The sequence below is a fragment of the Ptiloglossa arizonensis genome, chromosome 2 (assembly GCF_051014685.1).
Source record: "Ptiloglossa arizonensis isolate GNS036 chromosome 2, iyPtiAriz1_principal, whole genome shotgun sequence".
Taxonomy (NCBI): Eukaryota; Metazoa; Arthropoda; class Insecta; order Hymenoptera; family Colletidae; genus Ptiloglossa; species Ptiloglossa arizonensis.
The window spans coordinates 2,615,195-2,642,395 of NC_135049.1; the positions used below are offsets into that span (position 1 = coordinate 2,615,195).

The following is a 27,201-nucleotide window of genomic DNA, read 5'->3' on the forward strand; positions in this document are numbered from 1 at the left end:
GATTGGGCACAATCCGCATTACAGAAATTAAGATAATGATCTCGTAAAATATTAATGTCCTATGTAAATTTCGTAAATTTTAAATATTTTAATTTTCATTTGTCGATACATCAAAGTATTAGAATGAATGACACGGTCGAGATATAAAATGTCGCAAACAATACTTTTTCGGGTTATGAAAAGATAATTGGAGTATTTTGTGCAAACGCTAATGGTAACGACAAGTTACCGATATCTTTCATTCACAGATACGCTAATCCAAGAATTTTAAAATATTGTATGAATTCGCTACCTATCATATAGATAGTTTAATGAAATGATGGTGTAATGAAAACATTTTTCGGGAATGGTACAGCGAATTCAAATAAATTGTAAGGCAATGCTAATTGGAAGAGCATCGAGATGGAAAAGTATTACTGTTCGTCGATAATTTTAGAGGCTATAAATTAAAAGGTGAGGATTTAAATAATGGATATTTTAAATTAATATTTCTAATTTTTCGACTCGGAAAATTTTATTAAACTTATAGGATACCTGTGACGTTGAAAATATTCTTAGTTTCATGTTACTAAAATATTTTAAATTCCACTTGTAAAAATAAATGGAACTTATTACAATATTTTCTAAGACCGATAGATTTGATACAATCACAAATGATATACAGGCAGGAATATTTTACATTTTTTACCTTTACCGACTTTGGTGGTGCAGTTGAATATACATCTTAGAATTACCGTCTTAAACGAAGAGGTCGCTTCAAAATCACTGATATTTGACCGAGAGGTCGGCATTTCAGATCGTGTAGACTGAAGCGTGTATTTTGTATTCTGTTTGTCTTGTCTATTCTATATTTCGTCCGAAATGTTTACTCTCGTAAAATGAAACTTCTATTCAATATCTTGTCTGTGTACAACTAACAGTTGTTTGTACTTAATCACTAAAAAACCATTGTCGTTCAGTACCGTTGTAGAATGTTGCAACGGACAAAATGACACTCGTAGAAATAATTTTTAATCGTAATTGTTACGAATGTTTTTTAAATCTTTAATATCGTAATTACTTGTATCGGATACAGTGTGCGTCTTACCATTTAGTCGATAAAGAAGCGCAAGTACAGATATAATGCGAGAACCCGCACATTCATTAACTACTTTTTGAAGTTGTGGCGGCTTCTAATGGCGTTATGGAGAAAGAGTGGGTAAGTGAGAATAGGAAAATAGGAAAGAAAGTCATAGAGTCTCGTATTAATTTTTCTACAAACGGCAGAATAATGTAATCCTTTACGTGGAAAATGTGTTAAATTGACGCGGGGAATGGATGAGGATTAAAGCGAAATTTCCGAGTAATTGTAACATCGAGAGTAAAAATATTCTTAAATCCGAACGAAAATCATTTTAAACGTCCTAGATTATTCGAAGTAACGCTGTTGTCGTAAAATCTAGGTAAACTCCAAGATTTCTTTGACCTTCTATGGGGTAAAATCCCCGTAATACGACGTTTCGAAGTATTTAACCTCATTTTGAAATATTTATCCGTGATGCACCATAGGAGTAGCTTGCTCAGCAGGCCCCGAAGATGCTGGACCAGTAACGTCGCTAAGTCTCGGCGCGATCATGGTTCACCATTTCCTCGACGGATGAAGTGAAAGCCATGATCGGGGCTGGTGTAGAATGTAAAGAAGTCGATGCGAATCGAGAGAGGGAAACCGCTTTGGCGACCAGTTACTCCAAGGCAAGCTGAAAGGAATGTCGAGCGCCGTGCATCGCGACGTCAACGAGTTCTCGCACTGAGCGTCTCTAATCAACCGTTGCACGACGCCGTCGTCAACGACGCATCTTTGGTGAGTGAACCATCCTCTTGTTGTCAACGTACGCTTAACCTATTCTTCGCGCGCTAACCCCAAACACCCCCAGACCGCGTCAATGGTTTCGGAGGGTAAACGAGACGAGCCCGTGCAATAAAAAATAACGAAAGATTTTAAATGTAAGAATTTCTTGTATCTAGAAATTCATGGAAAGCAGATCGGCTTCTCCGAGAGACTCGAGTGTTTATTTCCTGGCCAGAGTGGATTCACTTCTGGTAGCTTTACATAATCCTCGGGTTCGTTTCCTGGGGCAAGGAAGCGTACGGTTTCCCAGACGATTTGTCTTCGTTATACCAGAATCGAACGATCTTTTCAAACGTCTACGATTCTCTCACACGCGACGTTTGAGATAGAGAAAATTCGAAATTGCATACTACGTCGCGATTCGAAAAACATTGTCTTCCATCGCGGTGATTCTAGAATAGATGCCAATTTCGATTAAACGATTAGGACAGATTGTTTTCGGGTTTCAGGCAAGGTCGATCGTGCAAGTCCAATGCAGTCTTCACGTAACGATAATTTGTTTTTCGGGAATAATAAATATTGACCGAAACTACAAACGATAATACGTCGAGATCAGACAAGAGCGATGTTTTCTTCAAAGACGCGAGATATTGGTTCAGGAATAGTGTTTACGAATTTGTGGTCACGTTTCTTCGAGAAATGTGTCACTTTCATATTCGTTATCGCTGGAGAAAGTTTCACCAATTGTCACTAACGATGAACATTCGTTTAAACGAATTTTATTCGCAAAATGGTCGATGTATCGATTCGACGTTAAATTAGAATCAGTGTTTTCGAAACAACGTTAAAAGTAATCTAAAGTTTCATTCAAGATCGATTCATTTACGAGGAAATACGTTTAACACGTGTACAAATTTAACAGTTTGTATCTTTAAGATTCGGTGGTTGTTTTTCATTTCTTGACAAGTCATGTTTTCGCGTGCTTTTATAAGGGAGAGTTTCTTTACTACTTCACTAGTTTATTTACTTTATGTTACTTTACTTTACTTCGAGACTTTAACAAATTTATTATACAATAACGTTTGCTTTGAGATTGTAGGTTAAATCGATTTGCAAAGGAATTTTCATGGCATTTTGTAGTTTAATTCGTTTTAGAATAAACTTGGACTTTCGATAATAAATGTTTGAACGAATATTCTCTGTATTCTCTATTTTGCACCGATTTACGATACTCAGTGAAAAATCACAAATCTCTTGTTGTAAAAATCATCGCCGTGGATGACACGGTGCACGTTTTACGATGCAATTGTCGCGCTAAAGTTTACGTATTCACGAGCATCTTGTTAGATGTTCTTTTTTTTTCACAACAAACTGGGTACAGTGATAAAAATTAATTTCCATACTATAATAGACAGGTATCCGTTATTCGATTAAATGGTTTTACGTAACGGTAGTAAAGCAACAACGATTAGATGCTAATTGTTCGGTAACGGAAAACTTGTTATTGAAGATTTGCGTTACGGTGATTTTTTTTTCTCGTTACAAATGCGCGTATCGACATTGTTAATTCGCAGCATAAAATTCATTCTCAACGAAACGAATATCGCGACTGGTCTACTCAGCGCTCAGTAAAAAGTAAATAAAATAATAATGATCCATTACAAGATCGAACGAAAATGTTTATTTCGCTTCAGAAATATTCACGTATAATTTATTATCGAAGCAACGTGTGAATCATCGGCAATTACGTTTATGAATTCGTGCATCTAAATAAACGATTGCATCGTGTATATTTTCCTATCGTTGATAGAATATACTCGTGCAGATCATAGCCACGTCTCGTTCCATAAGGAAATTTAGAACGCGCGAACGCTTTTACTTTTCTCGTATTTCATTTCTAGACTCTTTCTTTGTGTCTTGTCCGCTATTGTAACGACAATGGTCACTTTCTTTCGAAGTAATACTTCGAATATGTTTATTTCAGCCAACTGCGATGGATATCGGAACGAATTAAAGTTCAATTATTGGGCGGATTGGTTCAAATAATTATCGAGATCTTCGAGGTCTTAGCGTACCCGCTTCTTAGATATAAAACTATCGGTGGCTTCCGGTTGGGAATCGTGCCTTTTTAGAAAATGATTTCACGGGTCTTCTTACCTACTTGCTCAAAAGAAAATTGATCGAGATAAATTCAAAGTCAGTTCTCTCTGTTACGTGACCGTTGGGACTGAACATTTTTTCTATTTAATCATTTCGTATCGTAGATGTTACGTTTGTATTTGAAAAGGATTACATGTGTATAGGAGTCAATGTGGTCGAAAACATTGTCGAAGAGGTACGTAACAGTTGGAGTTTAACGCTTTTTTTAATTTAATAATTTCGCGTGGTAAACGTTACGTTTGTATTTGAAAAGGATTACACGTGTACAGGAGTCAATGTGGCCGAAAACGTCGTCGAAGATGTACGTAACAGTTGGAGTTGAACGTTTTTTTTAATTTAATAATTTCGCGTCGTGGACATTACGTTTGTATTTGAAAAGGATTACACGTGTACAAGTAAACGTCGTTGAAGAATTACGTACGCGTATATTCGAATAAAATTCGTTATCAATGGTTTCTCCTATTAGCATCGAAGCGTACGTTACTCGGATTCTTCTCGGGTTTGTAATTCCTTTTTGTTCCTCACCGAGTTACTTATCGTTGGATTTGAATGCGAGAATCAAGAACATGAGTCTCGTGTTAAGTTCGCAGCCACGGGAGGTGTAACCGCTGGTTACCTATCTTCTGTGTATCTAACCACTGTGCTCAACGAAATCCAAGTGAAAGTACATCACTATTTGCGCGAACGTGTCTACGGTTCTCGCAGCACGTGCTTACGTTTTTTCATTATAATTGGGGAATCGTTTACATCGCGTTACATTACGGTACGCCACGCCGTGTGTTACAAAGTGAAACCCGGAGTCTTGGATTTAGTAGAAATTAGCATTATGGAATATTTTTTTGCCAATTAACATTTCTTTTATGCCGTTCACCGGAGGTAAACGAGAATACTGTTCGTTTTACCTTTTGCGGCTTCGTTTGCGAAACTCCTTGGACGATGAATTAACCCTAAAAATGAACAGTACGATACCGCTATTTCTATAGTAACGTTCTATTATTGTAAGCAGAATTATTCATGAAGTTTCGTACGATGTTTACGTTGCTTAATTCTCATTTCGAGATGTTCAAGATAATGTAACTTCACGAATATAACCAACGTACGATATAAATCATTGCGAGTAATGATTTCTCTGTACACCTAGCTGAAAACTGAACTCGTTCCCTAAGGTTTCGGGGATTTGCTCGGCTATTACTACGGACACTTGTCGAGGTTACTTTATCGGTCGAAGAAATAAGAAATTCGTCACGATATCGACGAATTTTAAGGGTTGATATTTCTTCGAACGAAGAATTCTTTTTATTCTTGGAAAACGGTGTGGTTCGCACAAATAATCTCCTAATTGTCTCTTAAGTTTCCCTAAAAGTTATATTGGTGAATTTGCCGGACACCGCGTGCCAATTTTTTAAAAAAGTACCGCTTCCACTTGTAATTCCTCAACGCGTTCAAATCTGTTGAAAAAGTGTCAGCGGTACACTCGATTGAAAAATAAATCCAGCTCAAGTACCCCGTGTACGGTCTCCATTTTCTACTGGGTTTCTGCGGTGAATTTTTTCCAAAGTTAAAAGTCGGTCGGGGCATTTAATAACGCGTGACAATGAGAAACTGTATCCTTTTCTTTTCGTTTCGCTGAAAAGTATCCCTGTTACTCGCTTCGGCGGGTTTTCATTCGAGGGCATTGGTGATTGATCGGCAAATTGACATTCCACGGAATCGTTTGCTTTCTAAGCTGGCGGTGTCACGTGCGCCGCTTAGCCACGCGGATATTTTTGTACAGCCACGTGCAGCGTTCGACGTTTACTCGTGACCACGATCCATTTACATTTTACAAGGACTGCGTGCGGCACTTTGCGTGCAAAACGTTCACTGATCTCAAATGTTGCACTCGCGACCCACACACAAATCTTAATTTATGTAATATAATTTAACCGGAATCGGTGCAGAACGCTAGAGCCGAACGGTATTATATATTATCTAATCTTACGTGCTCGTAGGTCGTTGACAGTGATTTTTATACCGGACTGGATTTAAACGCGCAGAGCTTTACGAAGTGTTACGAACCATTGCACTTGAAAAACTTACGGAGACACCTACTTGTTTCTGCGGATTATTGCATTCGTTCGAAACAAATTGTTCAACGGGTGGTTCATTGGAATTTAAAGAAACGAAACAATTGGTTCGAAACATCGAAATAATATCGACACGTAGAATCGATAAATGCTCGAAATGCTCGTGTAGATTGTTTTGTACATTTATCTAAATTGTCTTTAACCGGCGTAGAAGGTAACGAAGTCAACCCGTGTTTTTTAAATTTCGTCTCCTCGAGCTTCCGTTTATTTATATAAATCAGATTCCATTCACGCGATTTGTACATTAATTTAAAGATACAAAATATTCCTTTAAAAATGTAATGTCGCGAAAATGCACTCGTGTTCTATTTATGTTTACAATTAATCGATACGTGTTTAAAATCGGACTCTTTATTCGAAACGCGCAAGATATTAATTACCGATTTAATTTATTAAGCGGTTATCTCGGTCAAGCGTGTGTCGATATAATTTAATTAAAACTTATAAAATTATACGTTCATAAGAAATAGCGATATTTGACTATCGAACAACTGCAGCTTTAAAATTTGGTATTTTAGCTATTTAAAGAGTGAAAGGGTTCCTACTTTCTCTTACTTGTGACTGAGAAAGAAAAGCGGAAGTAACAAAGCAGATTAACTATGCGATACCCAAGATCTCGTCCAGCTCTTTATACTTTGTATTATTTATTGATAATTAACGATGCTTTCTTTCAAACTGTATACACACGTTAATTAGCCGTATCGGTTTGAATTTTTGTAAATTTCGAAATAATTCCATCCCGAAGAAAATAAATCCGTACTTGTAACGTTATTGGCACGAAGCTATTAATTTCACAAATACTAATACAACTGGAATGAAGTTCTTTGCCATTGCGTGTCTTATAAAAGAGGAATTAGCAAAGTGGATCAGGTTATCCTATAACGCAATGAAATTATGCTAAATTACCTGTTACGTTCGAACGGTTTATAATAACTGAAAATGGTGAATCGAGTTACCGTAAGAGATAAGCTTTGAAGAGAAATCGAGCTTCCGCTATCGAGATTCATCCGGTGTTCGATAGAAACCGGAGGAAAAGAATTCAGGTCGATTGGCGCTCCAAAACTGCACGCTCAAACGGGAAGTAATTAAAATAACGCTTGCCCGGATTCCATAAATGGTAGGAAAAATGTTCCGAGTTAAGTAGAGTTTACGTTACCGGATTAAAAATACTAAAACCAGACTCGGTGTCGAAGTGTTGCAAAATAATATAACACCGTTTCAAAACATTCCAATTTCTTTCCCTCTTTTGGAAGGCGCCACGATGAATCAGACGCCATTAAAAAGTTTCAAGATTTGCTAAGAAATAGTTTCTTGTCGATCTCTTGTTGCACGAAATTTCTTTCAAGCCTAAGTAAAATCTCTCTCAAGTTGGAAGTAGCGCAGGTATTTGAAAAACTATTTTTTTTTTGTTTTGTTTGTGTACAGGGTGAGACAGAAATCGCGATTAAGGCGAAGAAAGCTCGGAAAATGTACTTTCCCTTCTTGTTTCGCGAAACCAATTAAAATCACTTTGGTCTCGAGCGACATCAGGCATCAGCATCTGAAAGTTTTTAATAATAAACGCACCTTATTAGAGAACAATTTTCGCAACTAACGGACGCGGGCACGGATGAGTTACAGTTCCTTTTGGTATCGTGTTGACGAAACGAAGATCGTGAATACCAACGTGAGTGGAACCATGGAATTTAGACTGAGTTATCTAATCGTTAGATGTGAACTGGCTCTTGACAATTGGAAGATTCTCGGGAATTGTTCTCGCAACAATCACACTCGCTGAGAACTACTTTCAAAGAACGATCGTTCGCAAGATAACATAGCGACTTCTTAATGTGAGAATCGGTGTTACAACCACCGAAGTTTTCTTATTGAGTTACAATACGCACCATGAACATTTCATGAAACGTAGTTCCTCGCGCATTCCAATGAACGACTCTACTTTAATTCAATTATCATCGATCCTATGCTTTTGCAATCTTTTTGGGTATTTTTCTCGAAAATACGATTTTCCGATATGAATTTAATTCCGAAAGAATTCCACTCAGCCGATCAGCAGAGAACACAAGCTTTGTTATCTGTTATTGATTCAGTTCGTACGAGGACCAGAAGTCCTCGTACGATACCAGTTGTTCGTGCAAAAATATCGTGTCCTCGGTTCGGACATAAAAAAATCGCTCGCAACAAAACGTAGCAGGCATTTCGACCGGCCATGATTCTTGACCTTGCTAACGGGTAAAATATTTGCATCGGAGTTCACCGTGAACTTGGAAGCACGATGCAAGCAGGAAATATTATTCGTAGAAGGATCTTTAATTTATTACATTAACGATCGTTCTGGAAATTGAGTACGTATCCTTTTGCAGAGGAGAACACGCACACAGCTGAAAACGGATCAGTCATCAACGGAGATGGGTAAAATTGTTGTCCAGATAAACGTATCGTATAACGAGTAACGGATAAGCAACTTTCCATTTGTCGAATGAACAACTATTAACCTATTTTAACTATTCGATTACACCTCAGCCCGCCGATTGTCCGCATTTAGAACAATTTCTTGGATTCGTTGACTGTATCGATGATATTTTCGTTTCTTTTAATATCGATCGTTTTTAAGGTTCCGGAACGAAACTACAATCGTTCGATTATGCGAGAGCATCGTGTGTCCTAATCGGCCCAGATACCTATTCGAGGTTCCACTGTAACATCGTAGCAGCTGCAAGTAACACGGATTCGAATGCGTCTGAAACGATTGACCTCAATGAGCAAACTCGATTTCACGTTTTCGCGATTGCAGGCCTCATCGATCGTACGCTGTGCACATAAATATTTTTTCTCGCATTTTTCAGTCCTCAGAGCGCGTATATCGTTCTTTTTATAAGGGTGCGTTGGATGAGTGAATCGTGGCCTGTCTTGTAACAACACGTACACAACGATCTCTTGTTAACCTTTTCTCTTGACGATGCCAGAAGTTACTATGCATGGGAAAGCACTTTCCTAAGGATTCTCACAATCGCAGGACGTTTACCCGTAACTATAGTAAATATTACGAAGTTCCACAGAATTGTGTTTAACTCGTACTCGATTGATCGCAAACATTCTGTCCCGCCTATGATAATTATACGAACGATAGCGAACCTCCGAGTTTGCAACCGTTCGCACAGCCATTCCTCGAGTGACCAACTTTCGAGAGACGATGTGCGTTTGCAGTATCAACTACTCGTGTAACGCGAGCCCGCAAAATCGAGCGATTCGAAGTTTGAGGATTAATAATTATTGACAATAGATTGTACAAAAGGTAATCGTTACACCTAGTACCGTTACCCTAATCCGTTACTCTAATCCGTTACTCTACAGAAAATCGAGCGATTCGAAGTTTAAGGATTAATAATTATTGACAATAGATTGTAGAAAAGGTAATCGTTACACCTAGTACCGTTACTCTAATCCTTGGAGTCTAAAGAACATTCTAAGGACCAATGTTGGAATAATTACGAACGACACTCTTCGTTCCCTCGTTAACTTGGATTCGTATAGTTACTCGAATAACATCCGCGGTGAGTTTTTGCGTCTATACCTGATCTTTGCATCATTGTTCTTAGAGAAAAGTAGGTCTGCTTAACCGGATTACGTAAAAATTGTGTTACATAAAGTATGCGAAGTGTACAATACGATAGCGTAATGTATACCAATATTTATGTCATCGTTGGTAATAACTGTATGTATTAGTACAGTGATCTTGAGACTTGACTTTGTTTTGTTCATCGAATTATGAAATTGACGAGCCATTAGGTATACGAATATCGATACATTTACTACGCTAATCTTAATTTCGTTGAAAGTATTATATATTTCAACGCATCCTTCTGTTTCGATAAATATCTATACGTTTTATCTCGATGAAAAGTATAATTAAATCGAGACTTGTCACGTTGCACGAAATTGTTTCGTATCGTGAAATGCGTTCGATCGATCGGTTATCGATAAAATCGTTATTTTTATTGGTCGTGCGGTGTAAAGGAAAGTAAAAAGTGAAAGAATCCTCGCGTGTTGCGATTATTATCGGCGATATTCGATCCTACGAAAACAGAATTAAGAAAGGCATAACAGCGGGTGTTGGAACCGGTCGATGGTCAAGCCGAATGACCATGATCTTGGATCTTGGCCAGAAATCCCGTTCTCCATTGATGACCGGTTTTAACATATTTGAGGAAGTGGCGATACGTATATCTATACGAAGTGTACAGCCAGCGATTACACACGACCGTGAGTCCTGTTCTTAAGGGTGTACAAAATGTCCTACCATACATCTTGTTTGATTCTAAACGAAGCAAGAACGGAACTCGTCCATTGAGTGGATTTAATGGGGAAGTCCATCAAAATTACCGTAAAACATCGCGAATTGTTCACTCGACTGGGGTTATTGCCTCCCGGTGTCCGAATAAAAATGTATCCCTGAAGGACGAAACGTAGCTGACATCACTATTTAGGAATGTCAAATGGTAATGTACTTTATATTCTATCTTTATGCCAATCGATTGTGTAATTTAGTAACGTTCGTGGTGGGTGCAGTGGCATTGCCAGGTGAATTTTATATTTAACCTCTGATCGATGCAGAAGACAACGTTTTATCCAAATGACCTTAACGTTGTGCACATACATATAGTATTTGTTGGCACGTGGGAACTACCACAGTTATGGATTCTAGACACAGAAATAAGGAAAAAATGTTAACAATGCAAATATGTAACCCGTCAACCGTTAGCAAATCCAGTGACACTGATCTGTAACGTGTGTACAGATAGCGTAAAGTTGGTTAATTAATCAATTAACGAGGTCTAAAATGATGACGATACGTCTACAGGTTCAAATGATAGGTACGTGCTTCGCAACCAACGCTACTGCTAAAGTAATGGAACATTAAGACGCTTAGGTGAATGAAGCTTACCCAATGAAAACCGATAGGTCTGTAAGCAAATCTGTTACGAACAGGACTTGTAATGGAATACGTGAAACCGCTCAAAAGTTATTTTATATCAAAGCCGTGTAGGTTGATCGAATGGTATTCGGTAGAAAGTAACATCGGTCAGTGTGGTTAACCAGTCACGGATATTTTTGAGTAAAGAAGAATCTATAAAGTCTATTCGAAAGTAAATTGACTGGTTCGATTGTTTATTCAATTTTAACGCGTAATTTGCTATAACTGCAACCGACGCGTGTAAAGGACAGTAAGAATAAAATAAAAATACATCTATGTTTCTTTCTTTGTACTCTGTGCACGGTTTCCAGATTCATTGTGAATTTTATGAAAAACTTCGCTAATGATCGGATCTTTCGAAGAAATAGAAACTCAATCGTTCGAATAATTATATGTAAATAGTACGGTACAATTGAATAGATAATTCGCGCAAGAATTTGTCTTACGTCTTTTCTAATAGAAGTCGATCTTACGAGTAAAAGTGGAGAGAGAAAATTTCATAGTATCGTATTCATGAGTTCTATCGCGGAGAGCTATTATCGGCCATGTAAATGTAAATGTTCCGTTTAAATTGTAGTCTATTCGGCTGGAAAGACAGTTCGATATTGCGAGTGGGCTCTTTCATACGATCGTATAGAATTTTACATTTTCTGCTGCGCAACCTTGACAGAGACGGCAACGACCGAATGATGGGGATGCAAGAATTTTGTTTCGTGCCATTATACGGCAAATCTGGTCATTTGGTCGCTCGTGAATATAAATTATCGTGTAGTCTTGATCGAACTTGGGTCAAATTCATCGATTACTTCCGTGAAATTCTTTTTTTCTCAAACGGACCTGATTAACTATTTAGAGAAGACAAGTATTTTACACGAATTTATTTTTGGACCGGAATACTTGATTCGTAAAATAAATTTCTATAACAGTGTTCAAAATAAAACGTTTCATCTTTGATTCGACAATTCAACAAATCTTCGATTCAATCGTAGTGTTATTTTTGCGCATATTTGTCTCTATTTTAGATGAATCGTACAAAAAGGAAATGAACCGCGCGAGAACGATCTTTCGAGATCGAAAACGTTTGCAGTGTTAATGTTTCTGTCTCTGTGTCAATCGTTGGATTCGAATACGTTTTTAAAAATCTTTTTAAAATCAATAGGGCCCAAGATAACGAAATTTATTCCCGAGAATTCAAAATCTTCTAACTCATTGGCGAAAATGTTTTAATTAGAACGGTGAACGTACTCTGATCGGCGTGTCTGTTATGCAGACGCGTTTTCATTTCAAGCTGCAAAAAAGAAAGCGGGTATTTTGTACGTTCTGGTCGAATAGAATTCACGAGTCGGTATTATATATAGGTATTCGTCGTGAACGATTTTAAAACGAAAAGGCGGCTGCACGTCAAAACTGGAGCAATGGCAGATAATGGGTTAAGTTTGCGAATAGCGTTCGTTAATGTGTTTCTCGTTCAACTCATGCGGAAAGTTTCACGTGATCGGACGACATAAATCCAAGCTTTAAATTGCTCCGGGGAGATATGTGAACGCTTCGGGGCACGACTATCCGCTCACTTTTTCTTTGCGAAACGCATACTGCCGCGAGTCTTGCACCAAACGAGGAAATGCAGGACGTGCGAGCGTTTGAAACAAGCTACGGGTACTCGATTCCATTGAAATCCTTCGCCGAAGCTTGCAGAATTTCATGAACTTTGATTACCGGCTTGGTCACTTCTTTAGTGTCACGGTGAAAGTGAAAGTTTCTTAAAGAATTTGTTATTGTAAGGAAATAGGTTGCGAACAAATAGTCTTGCGGCATAAAACGATAGGCTATTAATACGCGTCTCTTGAGCTACAGAAATCATCTTTCGAAAGCACCCTCGGAGCTAAAATACGCTCGAAACGGAACGATTCACGTTTCAATGACACTGTAGCATCCAAACAATATACTTGTATCGAGAATTTATTCGTACTTTGAGGAGAACTATCATTTCTATCTTGTCGAAACCACTATATCCGCAACTATCTCGATCGACTAAATCGATACGTATCGTGCGTATTATATGCGCAATAAATTCTTCGAATTCATTTAATTACAATTTGTCAGTGGTATTTTACGTTAATACCTATGGATTTAATAAGGATCGATCACGAGTAAGTGTTCTTTGTGTAATTACAAGTCGATTTAATAGTATTACCTCGCGATAAGCCAGACGAGACAGTGGACAGTGTGTAGTTATCCTCGAGGACGATCTTGAAGGACGTAGAAGGACCGTTATGCTACACAATCCGGGATGAATTCCTTATTCGAAATTCCAGACACGAGCAAACAACGTTCGAATAATGATATTCGTCTGAATACTCAAGCAAGCTCTGCAATTTTTAACAAAGAAACTATTTCGGGCTTCAAAATCGCAGTAGAAATGCATACATACATACCTGTGTGTATATAAACAGAATTAATTATACAAAAATGCTATCGTATTAAAAATTATTACTTGCCGAATTAAACAAAGGATACACAATTCGGTTAGCTATTGGCCAAATTTATCGTTATTAATTCGACCCACGGTATTCGCATATGTAGTTCATATTTTGAGATATACGTGCCCGACCACGTCATTGGAATTCGTGACATTGCAGTAATAGTTATTTGCCTTATCGTGATCTCTAGAATTATAAGCAGGTGGAATGTAGATTTAACCGATCGAACTATCCGTTAAAATCAATATCATTTGTTACAGTAGAATTCTCGATGTCTGCTACTTTCCCTAATAAATTATAACGAGGATAAGAGTTACACGTTTCTATCTTTCTTAAATGCTTTTCTGAAATTGGAATTACGTTAATTGACATTTCTTTATCACTGCGACTTTAACGTCGAATTCTGTACGACGAATTATACAGAACGATCCCTTCAAATATCTTCGAAACTGTTTTTTATATCGAACAATGTATCAAACGAAAGTTGTACAGTTACGATGTAGGATAATTATAATTAACCGTACAATGCCAGTGCAATTTGTTCCGTTGTATCAACGATACGAAGCCTGCACTTTACCGCGTGTTTAGTTTCTCACAACCGAATAATGTATCGATATTCGATCATAGTGCGTGCAACATTCGGCTAACGTTTCTTTGAACGTATTCTACTCGAGCATGCGATATTATGGTGACGTTGAGTCGTATTTGTGAGGCCACTCCTTGCTGCCGACGTTGCGGAATGACTTCACTTGGTACTCGCGATAAACCTTGAAGTACGACAAATAGAAATTTTGGTTTCTTTCGTTAACCTCTATTTCTAATACACATCGTGTTTTGTAAACGGAACACGAACGTACGTGGAAAAAGCAACGAACTGTTACAAAATTGCAACGCACGAAAAAACAGATGTTTCTCAATTCTTCAATTTGCATATTCTCAAGCACCGTTTTGATCAGAATGTATCACGTTTTAATATCTTCTCTGCTCGAATTTCGTACGTACAAACACAATTTTTCGCACTAAGGAAACTTTCCGAGGAAATAAGGAAAATGTCGCAAGTGCAGTGTTGCGTATTTATGACAAAAATATTTGATACCGTGTATGGTCATGGAAATACACGAACAGAATTCATTTTAAATTGTGTTCGACGTTACGACTCTGAATGACAAATTATCGATGATTGTTTACCGACTAGCCAACATAACGGAGGTATCGGTATTTCTGAAATATAATTGAATATTTCACCGAAAGTTATCCAATACTTATTCTAAAAAGGGTGTTTTACAAAAATTGTTTCAACCAAGTGTCGAGGAGATATTAAAAAATTGCAAACAACGTTGCAAATGTATAACTATCATGTTACACGCGAATTCGCGTATTGACCTGATCTCCGTACTTTGTAAAAGGTCGTTGGTATATTTGCGAAAAAGATATCGTCCAAGAATAAAAACATTCGATGCGTATCGGAATTTGATAAAATTTGATTCAATTTTATTACGCGAACGCACACCGAGAAAGAATTACGTCTACGAAGAAGTATGATTAACCACAAAAAAAAAAAAAAAAAAAACGCGAGTAATCCATTGGTAATAATTGCGCTTACTTTTCCTATTATTGGAGCGTTTCGCGATAGCAACGCGCGAATTGAGGATTGCTCGCGCTTTTTACTGCGAGCGAGCAGATTATATGAACACCTTGCCGCAATATCTTGAGAGAATACAAGTGAAAGGAACGGGTTACGAACGAACTCACAGATACTTCTACCAACCGGTGGTTTCCTTTTATCGACTTATACTAAGCGCAGCTTATCGCGTGTAAAAGAAAAAGCGAAGACGAGTTTTGGCATCAAAATCACCAATGAAAACGAAAACAATCTCGAAAAGAATGACGACTACAAAATAAGGAGGAAAAGAATGCTGCGAAAATATCGAAGAAAATTACCAAGCAGATCTACTACTAGATTCAATATAATAAGATACAATGTTCCAAGTATGAAGAAAAATTTCTATTCGAATATTTAATCGAAACGGACAAAGGCAATGGTCGACGTATCAATCTCAAGAAATGGGGTATACATTGAGAGAAAGATAGTAACGGATCCAACATATACGAAAAATAATTCCCCCTGTTTCTTGGGTGCGTACAGTATTTATTGAATAATTTCTAAAAGTGTTTCTACAACTTTTCGACCGTACTGTAATTCCTTGATTCGTAATTGCATTTCTATGAGATATCAAGTTAATGTCTCTCGTATGCAAATTAAAAAATGTTTGAGTAGTTACAGAGGTGAATAAACTAGAATAAGGAGTAATGTAAACTAAAGTCCAATTCCACGAAACCGTAGAATTCAATAAAGTTAATTACTAACAATAAGTATATGACGATATATTGCGTCAAGTCCCTTTGAAAGATGTAGTCGAAATTATTTTACAATAATTTGTTCATTTATTCCAAGGGAACAAATTGTTCTTTATTCGTAGATATTTAGTCGTAGTTTAAAACGTTTTCAAAGATTGTTTGATCCAATTTTGTAAACGAGTACAAATTTTGAAAAAAGATAACAAGCTTTTTTTTTTAGCAAGAAAAAGTTGATATCGCTTCAAGTTCAGCGAATCGATTTGAAATTACAAATTCCAGTCACGCCTGGTAAGCATCCAAGCTGGAACGGTATCTCCTTTTACTATTGTTTCACGCTAACCGATTACCAACGCTACTGTTATGCAACAATTTCGTTGCCTTCCTAACGGTGCACGACTTTATACGTGTGTCATTCATGCATTGCGAAGCAGCATTATTGCTTGTTGCAATGATGTACATGTCTAAAAAGCGACTCAAAATGCAAACTTTTATTATGCGTACGTATAGAAATAAAAAATTACAAAATAGATACGAGTGAAACATATGGATAGATTCTTTCAATGCTTACACACATTACTCGAAAAGTAAATTAATTCAATTAATTTGGATTATTACTGGATCACACGTACATATACTCAATGTCAGGAATAACCACAATCGAAGAATATTGACAATTCTTTTCCAAGATTTTCTTTAACTTTTTTCAGAAAAACTCCAAGTTAGTGTTTTGTACAAGGAGTAATTTTTAACCTATCGTAATTGAGAATTTAAAATCACCACGATAATAACCAATAGCAAATATAATTTAATTCGTCATATTCCGATAATAATATAATTAATAATGGATTCGATCAAATCCGAAGTTCCATTAGTACCGCATTAAATGTTTTAAGGCGTCAATGAAAAACGAATACATAAATATGAATGTACACCTTTCTCCGATAGAAATGTGTGTAAATGTTAATAACTGACAGCACGCAACGAGCAATTTTTAGTCGTCAAGATGTGCCTGGAGATACTTCAATAAGTATTATACGAGTATATCTGCTTACGACTGTCCATACAGTATTTCTGTGACTGACGCAACCGACACTCTTTTTTATTTATTTATTAATTCCTTCCACTGGGTAATATTCTCCTGCGATCGAACTGTCTACATGACATATTGCTCATAGGATTATTTGTTTAGGACGCTTATTGAACATATTCCATTCAATGACGAGGTTCGTGAAGCACATAACACTTGAAAACCATATCCAGAAGACACATTTATTTATTTATACGTTCACTCTGATCATCCTCGTGGAATGTCTTACATTGCTACGTTACATATGTATGTAAAAGTGTTTGCATATCGTGTAACACAACGAATGCGTGCTAAATTTTTTTGCCCTGCTAAAAACGAATTTCAATCGCAGTTAATTTTAAACTCGAGAAGTATATTGCATTTTACATTTCAATTTACAACCGTGATACGTTAATTCCATATAGAAAGTGAAAACTGAAATATTAGCTTGCAACATGATGCCAAGATTGTATATATTTCGTACGATTCTTGTGAATTTGATAACCAATGCAGCAATCTCGAAAATCTTTTATTAATTTATAACAAAATAACATTCTTAATCAATCGGTAATACTTACTGATTTATGGAAGATAGGAATTTCGTAATATATGTATGTAGATCGATAACTTTTACCGAATTCTTGAAAAAAAGAAATTTCTTAATAGATGGATAAATTCTAATTAATTTGTAAAAATCGATACTTATGTTTTGTTTCAGATTAAAGATTCATGTACTGACGGAGAATGAAATCAGACTGAACACGATGACGTTGAAATATTTTATTATTGCCATATCTTTAATATATGGTGAGTATCCGTGTGTTTTTACATTCCAACACTCGTTCTAGTATTAATTAAATATCGCGAGTAAGAATGTCATTCGAGATACTAGTTGAGATAATCCATCAAAAGCAACAAGAGAAATATGAAAACGTCCATAAAGGCGCAATAAAATTAATCAAGTTACTTAAATTATACTCAAAGTTTATTCGAAAATCTTTAATTGAAGTGAATGCATTCGTAAATTTCTACAATTATCGTAAATTTCATTTGTGGATTATTTTATTATCTTGAATAAGTAATCGTCTAAGTCAGGTATTAGAATGTAAAATATGGTCATAAATATTGAACCGTAGATTCCTTCAGGTATATTATATACTTATATGTATACGTTTTTTTTTTTGTTAATTTCTGGTGTAAACTATTATTCGTGAGAACATTACTACCTGTAGCTTAGGGTAAACATTTTATAACGTCAAGCGATCCAAATTAACAAATACGTACCGTTTAAAAAATATAATCAATGTTTTCCAAATTAACAAATACGTACCGTTTAAAAAATATAATCAATGTTTTCCTTGACACGCGTGGTCATACGAATAATTACCGATGGTGTTGTACGCGTTCTGCAAAAGGTTCCAGTATGGATGCCTAAGGCGTTTCTTTATTACCAAATGGCTACTCTTTCCCACACTAACCACGTACTAAGCAGATATATACATATATGCGCGTACTCCTTCGGTAAAGGACTTTAATTTGTAAGCAATGCCGCGCGCACTTGGTTACAGCATTGATCATTCAAAACATCTTGACAAAACGCCTTTCGTGTTCGAAATAAGCGATGATTGAAATTAAAATCTGATCAAAAATCGCTCACAAGTACATCGCTCATTTTCAAGAATAAGAACGCGACCGAAAGTTCGAGATTCTTCGAGCTTTTCGAGATTCTCGAGTTCGTTTCATTTATCAATGATGGTTACCAGTGAAATTAGTTTTGAGAAAGTTAGTCGCATTACGCTTTCGAGAATTATTTTTTCATCGTATGCAAGAGAAAGCTTAAACACACACTTGAATAAATGTAAGATATTCAATCGGTTAAGGTTTAATTGTTATAAGTAAATATGCTGCTAATACAAACGTGCTCCTAATGAAACATTGTACAAGTTTTTATTATCGCTTATTACGTTATTCGTTTCTGTTACACGGAACAACTATCGCTCACGAAACTTTACATCGAAATTATTTATTTTCCACGTTACCAACTTCATGACATAATACATTACATAAAGTTACGTCTTAATACAATTTCTGCAACAATCGATTGTTTACGCTACGAAAACTACCGCCGTTAAGGTATGTACCTATATTTAGTTTCACTTTTAGTTACAGAATGCGCAGCCCAAGTTTACAAGAGTCATCCGATAGCGACTGCTGCTGCAGCAGCCGTCAAACCGACGGTTGTAAACGATGATTTTATTACACAAACCGTTTACGGTTTCTTGGATTTCACCACTACCATTGGAAACACAGTGATGGTCTTCAGCCCACAAAGTGCGCCATCAGGTATAATTTCGTATTTAAAAGAAAATCCCTGCTTCTTAAGAAGTCTCTTCCAATTTAATGAACGTCAGTCGTATAACGTCATCGAGAAACATATTTTAATCCTGTAATTAGACACACTCGTTTACGAATTTTTCGAAGAACGTTAACGGTAGAATCGAGCAAAGGAATATTCACGAAAATGCGATTACGAAATTTCTTGAACCGTATCGGGACCTTGAGCCAAAGGAAGAGAGTTATTCACGAGCAAAAGTCACGAATAATTTTGGCTAGACCTTGTCTGTTACAAAGCTATAACTGATACCTTATCCTGTTCGTCATCTCATTGTTCCTCCGCCATTGTGAACACAAGGATATCTATTGTTCACGTCGTTGTCCTACACCTTTAATTTTTAGATTAATTGCACTGCAACGAATACAAGCCTTGACTCTGTGTACACACACATGTATCAGAGCGCAAGGAATGCGGATTAAAGAATGTAAATCGATCCTTTGAATAATACGCGCCATGTATATATATATATATATTATTAATATTATAGACAGTATATATTTCTCTCCAATTAGAAAAGATGCTAATCCAGACCTAACAACAAACATAATTTCATTTGGTACTTTTATTCGTAAATTAAATCGTAAATTGAAATCGTTATGACTTTTTACTCGTTATAATCAAGTTGGGCTGTATAATAATACGTTACGTATTGGATATATGTACTTGTGCATAATTCTTGCTTTCCCCGATACGTAAACACCGCGCGTATTAAAAAACAGATATCCATAATACGATATACGTTTAAGAATACATCAATTTTCGCAAAATCGTAAAATTACGCGCTACTTTAATTAACCATCGACTTTGTTTTTCAGGTGGTGAAAAGGGAAAGAAGAACAGTGTTTCGATTATCCAAACGAAACCGAGCGAAACAAAGGAAAAAGTGGCTCTTGATATTCAACCAAGCAAAACGTATAAGACAAATTCCGAGGAGGAAACTAAAAAACAGGTTAAAGGCTCGAAGGTTGTTGTAAATTCCGTGATTGAACAGAATGTCATTAATTCCTCGGAAGATAATGGATTGCGCTCCCCAAAAAGTCAGGTGAGATGAACCGATGGCGCTATCCAAGAAAGAAAGTACGAATTATTAGGAAACGAAACATTTGGGCACAAATATATAACGACATTGTGATCTTTAAATGATACTATCGATACACAAATCTTTGTTACAACAAGTGTAGATTTGCGGGACCGGTGCGATAAAAACTATTTATATCTTCGAGCAGGAAGTAGGGTACTTTCCCTTTCGCGAAGCAAACTTTTCCGGTTTAAGTCTATTCGCAGGTACGTACCTGTATAGCGTATACAGACGTACCAACGTACACAAGATTTCTACTTTCAAACGATCACGTAAACTTGACGTAAATGATTACTTTTGAAACGCAGTATCGCGTGTGTGATTCAATATTTTCAATAAACTTTATGCCGTAACGTTCGCTAAACTCGTAATTAACCATTATGCCTCGTTCGTATATGTGTTTTAATTCGCATAGAGAAGTGCAAACCATTCATCGTGTACAAAGTTATTGATCGAATCAAGAAAAGAATTCTAATAAAGGTACCAAATTGAATGAAGAAAACTCTGGTCTTATTTAAGATATACTTATTTTCAGTATAGAAAAAGTTTGTACCGAGAGAGTACTTGATTTTGAAAACTGACGTGCATAAATTTTACCACTTACATAAACGATATATTTTTCAGGAACTAAAGACTCGAGTGTTGTTAACGACGAAGAGTCCTGCAGTGTCCTCGCACGTACAAGTTAAATCGAAGGACGATACTCCCGTGGTAAAGAACAATCTTGCGGAACCTGAGTACGATTTCCTGTCGAAACAACCTCCAGAAGTAATTGACGAGACATACAAGGTAAGAAAATTGACTCCACTTTAATCGTTTCCTTAAATATTGTAAGAATCTGAAGTTTTTGGATTTTGTTTTTATCGGAAAAATTATTGATCGTTTCAATTGGGTCGATTATGTTTAACGTTCAAAAAATCGTATTACATTCATCAGGAGCAACTACTTTAAATTATATTTAATTTATTAAGGGATTATTACAAAGGTAGGCAAAGCTAGCATATCTTATTTTAAGTAAAACAAAATTGTATTGGTTTACACCTAAGATACTTGTATTTAAACTAAATATACATGGTTCGAGTAAATCTGTTATAATAATTGTTTTTTATATAGCAAACAATACTATCTAACATACGTATTCCCATTTAAATGAAATTTTATTGTTTTACCGTTTCCTTTAAATAAATATTTTTCGGCTCGATGTGAAGTAAAATTAAAATAAAGTGATATTAATGAACTTCTCTCTCACTACAAATTTTAAGATATATAATAAACGCTCGTTTGCATTTGTTTCTATTACAAGCATTTAGTTCTCTGCAACAGTATAATCTTATAGTGCCACGAGATAACCTTCCGTTCCAAATCATTGATCAAGGATGCAATTTTGCGCTTGTTAAGTTTTCTCCGTTTGCATGTAATTAACATTGACACGGATTGTTCTGCTACTGCATGCAAATATGCGATAAGGTAACTAAACCAGAAAATCTAGTTCTTAGTTCTACAACTTAATCAAATCTGACGTATCCGTCGTGAAAAATTAAATTTTACTAAAAAGAGGTCGATCGAAGTACCATATACTTGTCGTTTGTATTTATTAACGAAATATCAATTAAATATATATTTTAATCAAAGGTATGAAGATTTTTCTTCACGAAAATATTATGAAGAAGAAATCGGCTCTAAGAATTGCATTCCAATTTAATATTTAAAATCTAAAGAAAATTTTGTATTTTATTTCTCCGCTTCTAACCAATGCACTCTATCGCTTTGAAATGCATTATTATCGTGCAACAATCGGCCGTGAACCGTGTGAAAGTTAAGCCTTAGATCGTATGATGAACGATTTCACCTCATCGTTGCAGCTCATCGATTCGAGGCCTTCGTTTAAAGTTCATCCCGGTAAAAATCTGCTTGTCGGAAACATGATGTAAGAAACAGTACGAATTCTAGCTAGAATATTGGATTTTCTACTGCATTAAGAACACTCGTATCGAGACGCATTAACAAATAATACAATATTTGTGTACGTTTACTAACAACTATTCTTTTCTCCTAAAACTCACGAATCACGTATTTTCCCAATGCTAAACAAATTCTTGCGAAACTAATGTTACAGACCCTTTATGTCGGAGAATATCACGCTTAAAACTCTCTTTTCTAATCCCGTGACTCGAACCACATGGAACCGCAAAGTTTAAAAATAGTATAACGCTATAGAATCATTACAGTACCGTGATCAGTGATTTTACTTTCACAGTTGGTTAATCTGAGACCTTCTTCGAAAATCCATCCGAAACCGAGACCTACGGGTCGAAGGGAAAAAGAGAACCCAACTGGGCTCGTCACGAAACTCGGTGGTACCATCGTTAAAGACGGATTAACCACTGTTCACGAAACTAGCGTGATTGGTACCTACATAAACGGCAAATACGCTCAGGTGCTTCAAAGCTCTTCTAGGATCCTTCAAGGTACACCACCGATTCCCGAAGGCAAGATTCGCCCATCTAGCACTCAACGAATCTTGAAAACTATCGGACCGCAGCAAGGAAAACTGAAACCGCAATTAGAACCCACGCCAACAAATCATCAGGAAGAGTCGTCGTTACCCCTGGAAGTTCTCTTTAGCGCTCCAGCTGGTAAAATACAGAGTATTCATTCCATTCTCTCCCATCTCTTTGAAGTAGATATTTTATAGAGAAAGTTTCAAGAAATAGAACGATATCTTTGCGTATAATGTATATGTTATCGTTGTTAAACAGTCACCGGAATCGATCTAAAAAATTTCATCTGAAAATGGAGAATTTTCAAAATCGATCTATGATAAAATCTAAGCTCTGTTTTCCATCTCTTTGAAGTAGATATTTTATAGAGAAAGTTTCAAGAAATAGGACGATATCTTTGCGTATAATGTATATGTTATCGTTGTTAAACAGTCACCGGAATCGATCTAAAAGATTTCATCTGAAAATGGAGAATTTTTAAAATCGATCTATGATAAAATCTAAGCTCTGTTTTCCATTTGTTAGGTTCCTCGGTACGAAGTACTCGAAAGCATGCACCTCTGAATCCCGCGCGTCCGAAATTCCGCAACAAAATTAACGAGGATTACGATAGCGGTGAAGTGCAGCAGGTAAAACCACCCAAGCATCGAACTAGTACCACATCGAGACCAACCTACAAGTGAGTATTGCGTTGTACCGTTGGCGCAATTGATCTTCGCACGATGAAGGATCGATTAATTGCAAAAAATTGTTCGTTGGATATGTTAGAAATCGAAATCCTCCGACAACGACGACGGAACCACCTGTCACGCGTCGTCGCAGTGGTTTTAGACCAAGTATCCCACCGACTTTGCCTTCGAAGCAAACGAATAAAAATAAAGTCGAACAACAACCAACTGGTGCTATCCCCCCGCCGAAACTCAAGCTACCGAGAACGCAGGGTCGTTGGTCGTATAAAACGACTCCTAAACCAAGAGTCATCATTCGAAAGCAAATCGACGACGATGAAATACGTTCCACGCCAGAAACCAGTACCACCGAGAACCCGATAAATCTCGACGACAGCAAACCTACAGCTGCTTCTGTCTCGACATCCACGACAACTGTGTCTACGTCGGGTCAGCCGGTCAACGCTCAGAGAAAAATCCAAGAGGTTGCGAGTGTCGACGAGCTGGATCCAAGCGAAAGCGAAGACGTAGCCAGTATCAGTGTTCAAGATCAGCAACACTCTGAACAGATCTTACCCGTTGAAACGATCAATGTTGAGATTTCTACGGCCGCTGATATGAGTAATTCATACTTTGAAATAGCTACCATTAAATCGCCATATACGTTCCAGGTAAACATTTTTCGGAAAGAATTTCGAACCGATGCAAACTAGCTTGATCCAATATTGTAACATTATAAGTCGATCGATCAATGACAGGATAGTTAATTATTTTGGTGCGATTCTTTCTAATTATAGGTTGGAACTTTGAGGAACACACGCTACGTTACGGTAACTTCAACGATGAAGAAGTCGTTCTCAACGACAGATCCAACTACCACGATATCGCCCACCGAACCTCTGACCGAGAATCTTCTGATGAATACCGCAGCAGCTTACGAGACAACGTTGCCGCTAGATTCAGCCGTAGCAACTCTTCCAGCTATATCTCTAGAATCTGGTCAAGCCACCCCGCCTTTGGAAACTCTGACAGAGACCTTCTCGACCACTCAGACTCTTCTGAAAACCCATTTGCTACCGGTAATACACGGTGGTAACACCACCAAATTGACACTCGTGCAAACGTACAATATCGCACGTGTGGTCACTGCCACGAAGACTCTGCCACCGATGGACATTTACCAGTTCATTCCCAGCAAAGCGCTAAACGAGTTCAACTCGAAACTCGACGAAGCAGGAAGCGAGCTTCACTTGGAATTGGACGTTGGGGACGAGGAGAGGGACGACGATGATATTCCCAAGAGAGTAGTGGCGCCAAACGGTGACATGGACTCCGATTTGGACCCGTTCAAGTCCGTATCATCCTCGAAGGTGAAGCCAGAAACACAGAACAGCAGCCCCATTGAGTCTCAGTTGACTCCTGATCAACTGGCCCTGCTGAAATACTTTGGTCAACAGCAGCAACAGGTGATCACGACATCACGGCCGGTCGTTGTCCTGGAAACACTGTACGAGTCTCACGTGATTCCAGTCGTGAATAACGGGAACACGCTCTATTCGACGTTATCGAGACCAGTCGGTACCGTGCCACGGACCTCTTATGAATACGGAACGTCCACAATTGCGCCAGTATTGCCGCCACAATTACCACCGCAACTACCGCCTCAATTACCTCTGTTCCCACAGCAGCCACAGTTCACGGTGACGAGCGCTCCCCTGATCACGCAAGTCCTGGCAACCGTTTCCGATTCTAAAATACTCAAGTTGACCTTTGGAGCAAAGACGGCTTACACCACATTATTCTCCAGCCGAGTGGTACCAACTGAGGTCACAACCTATGTTACAACTACCGTACCTGTGCAACCGAGCGTACCTGCTTACCCAGGTTACTATCCTCCGCCGGTCGGTTATCCACCTTTCCCTTACGTAGGATAGACTCTTCTTTGATTCGTGTTAACCGTGCGAAGAAACAAGTTGCTCTTAACGTACCGAGGATTGCAGAATGTTTTATTGCGTACACAGGATGTTCCGCAAAATGCAGTATTCGCGGAGTAACATTTTTACAAACAAGGCTTCGTTTCCAAGGAATATAGGAATACAAAATAAAGTAGTCTTGAATGGCCAAAATATTTGACGCTAACCTAGTAATGTATTTTGCGGAACACTTTATGAGAAGCGAACAGAGAAAACGTTTGCATCGAATGACGACAAAGTGATTGATTATGATAGATGTTCTTCAAAAATTTGTACATCGATAAGAAACAATGATCGTTGAGTTACAATTTGTGGCACGTACTTGGATTCCATTGGGTTTCAATAAGCTTCTTTGCTATCCATAAATTTGGCATTTTAGTATAATCTTATTTAATGTATTTAAAACGTAGTAGTTATTAGTAGCATTAGTATTTAAGAAGTCTCTGTTCCGAAGCTTTCGAAGAGCGGGTAATGGAGAAGTACACGTTATGCGAAGTTGAAATACACGACCATGATGTTTCTCGTCGTTTTTCCAATCGGTATCGCTACTATGTCCTATGACCGTACACGATAACTAATGCACCGAGTTAAAATTCGATTAAACAAAAGGAAATAAAACTGCTACTCGAAGTGCATTTTTAATGATTTTCAAGTTTCTAATACGAATGTCTGAATATTTCAGTATTTGTTTCGAGTCTATTAAATATGAAGTAGATTCTCCAAAATGGCTGCTGAAACATAGTTGTAGAAATACTTGTTTATAATAATGATTACAGGCGTAAATTTCAAGAAAAACCTCGAGAACGTCATGTTCCTCGTTTTTAATTTGGGATGAAGTTGTCCAGCTGTGGCGTTAGATGCAAACGTATTTACAAAGCTCGATAGCGATAAGTTCATTTTTTCATAACTTCTTCGTAATTATTACTAAGCAAAACTTGTGAATTTGCAAGGAAATATTTTTTAGAAAGTAAAACTAAATCTCTCCATCCGACAGTGGTTTAATCGAAACAACAAATAGATAAAACATAGAATCCTCGTTAAAAATGCGACAGTCTTAAATTGCTCTTCAACAACGAAATTTAATGTAAATTTTGTAAATAATCATTTCTTCATTTTGTTTTACGACTTTGCTAAAGTCTCAAAAATATCAACGTTACTTTGAATCCGTTAGAAACGATTACAACGCATACGTTTATTCGTATTTTACCAATAACTCATTTAATATTATATATTTAAATTAACATTAATTAAGAAAACACACAATCATCTGTAACTGTATTAAGTTCATTTCCATTTCATAGTAAATGCATTGAAGCCCAATGATAGTTTTGCATTTTGCGTTACGGTTATACGTAGCTGTATCGAAATGTACAATGATGTTCGATAACATTCAAATGTTCAATTTGCTCATAATCTATGCACTACGAACAAACAAGAATTCTCGGTGCAATTTTACAGAGAGTTATCTTAAATTACTACTTAGAATTGCGTGGTGCTCAATGACGATTGTAATTGGTCAACGAACAAATTATTGTAAATAAATTAATGACCATTATGCGGGATTGTATGTATACTGAAAATTTTGTAAATAAAGTA

At 37.0% G+C, this 27,201-nt stretch overlaps 1 protein-coding gene across 2 annotated transcripts; it reads left to right on the plus strand.

Annotated features, from left to right (window-relative positions):
* The first annotated feature begins 1,748 nt into the window (after positions 1 to 1,748).
* Positions 1,749 to 27,201, plus strand: LOC143155195 (uncharacterized). 2 transcript variants are annotated; one of them, XM_076327637.1, is made up of 10 exons: positions 1,749 to 1,840; positions 17,709 to 17,797; positions 19,154 to 19,333; positions 20,201 to 20,427; positions 21,088 to 21,252; positions 22,721 to 23,099; positions 23,490 to 23,643; positions 23,733 to 24,303; positions 24,430 to 24,711; positions 24,817 to 27,201. In XM_076327637.1, exons 2-10 carry the CDS (start codon positions 17,755 to 17,757, stop codon positions 25,564 to 25,566), a joined length of 2,751 nt encoding a protein of 916 aa, XP_076183752.1. In that variant the 5' UTR covers positions 1,749 to 1,840; positions 17,709 to 17,754; the 3' UTR covers positions 25,567 to 27,201. The 2 variants fall into 2 exon arrangements, with proteins under 2 accessions (XP_076183752.1, XP_076183751.1); XM_076327636.1 differs by having other exon boundaries at positions 24,430 to 27,201.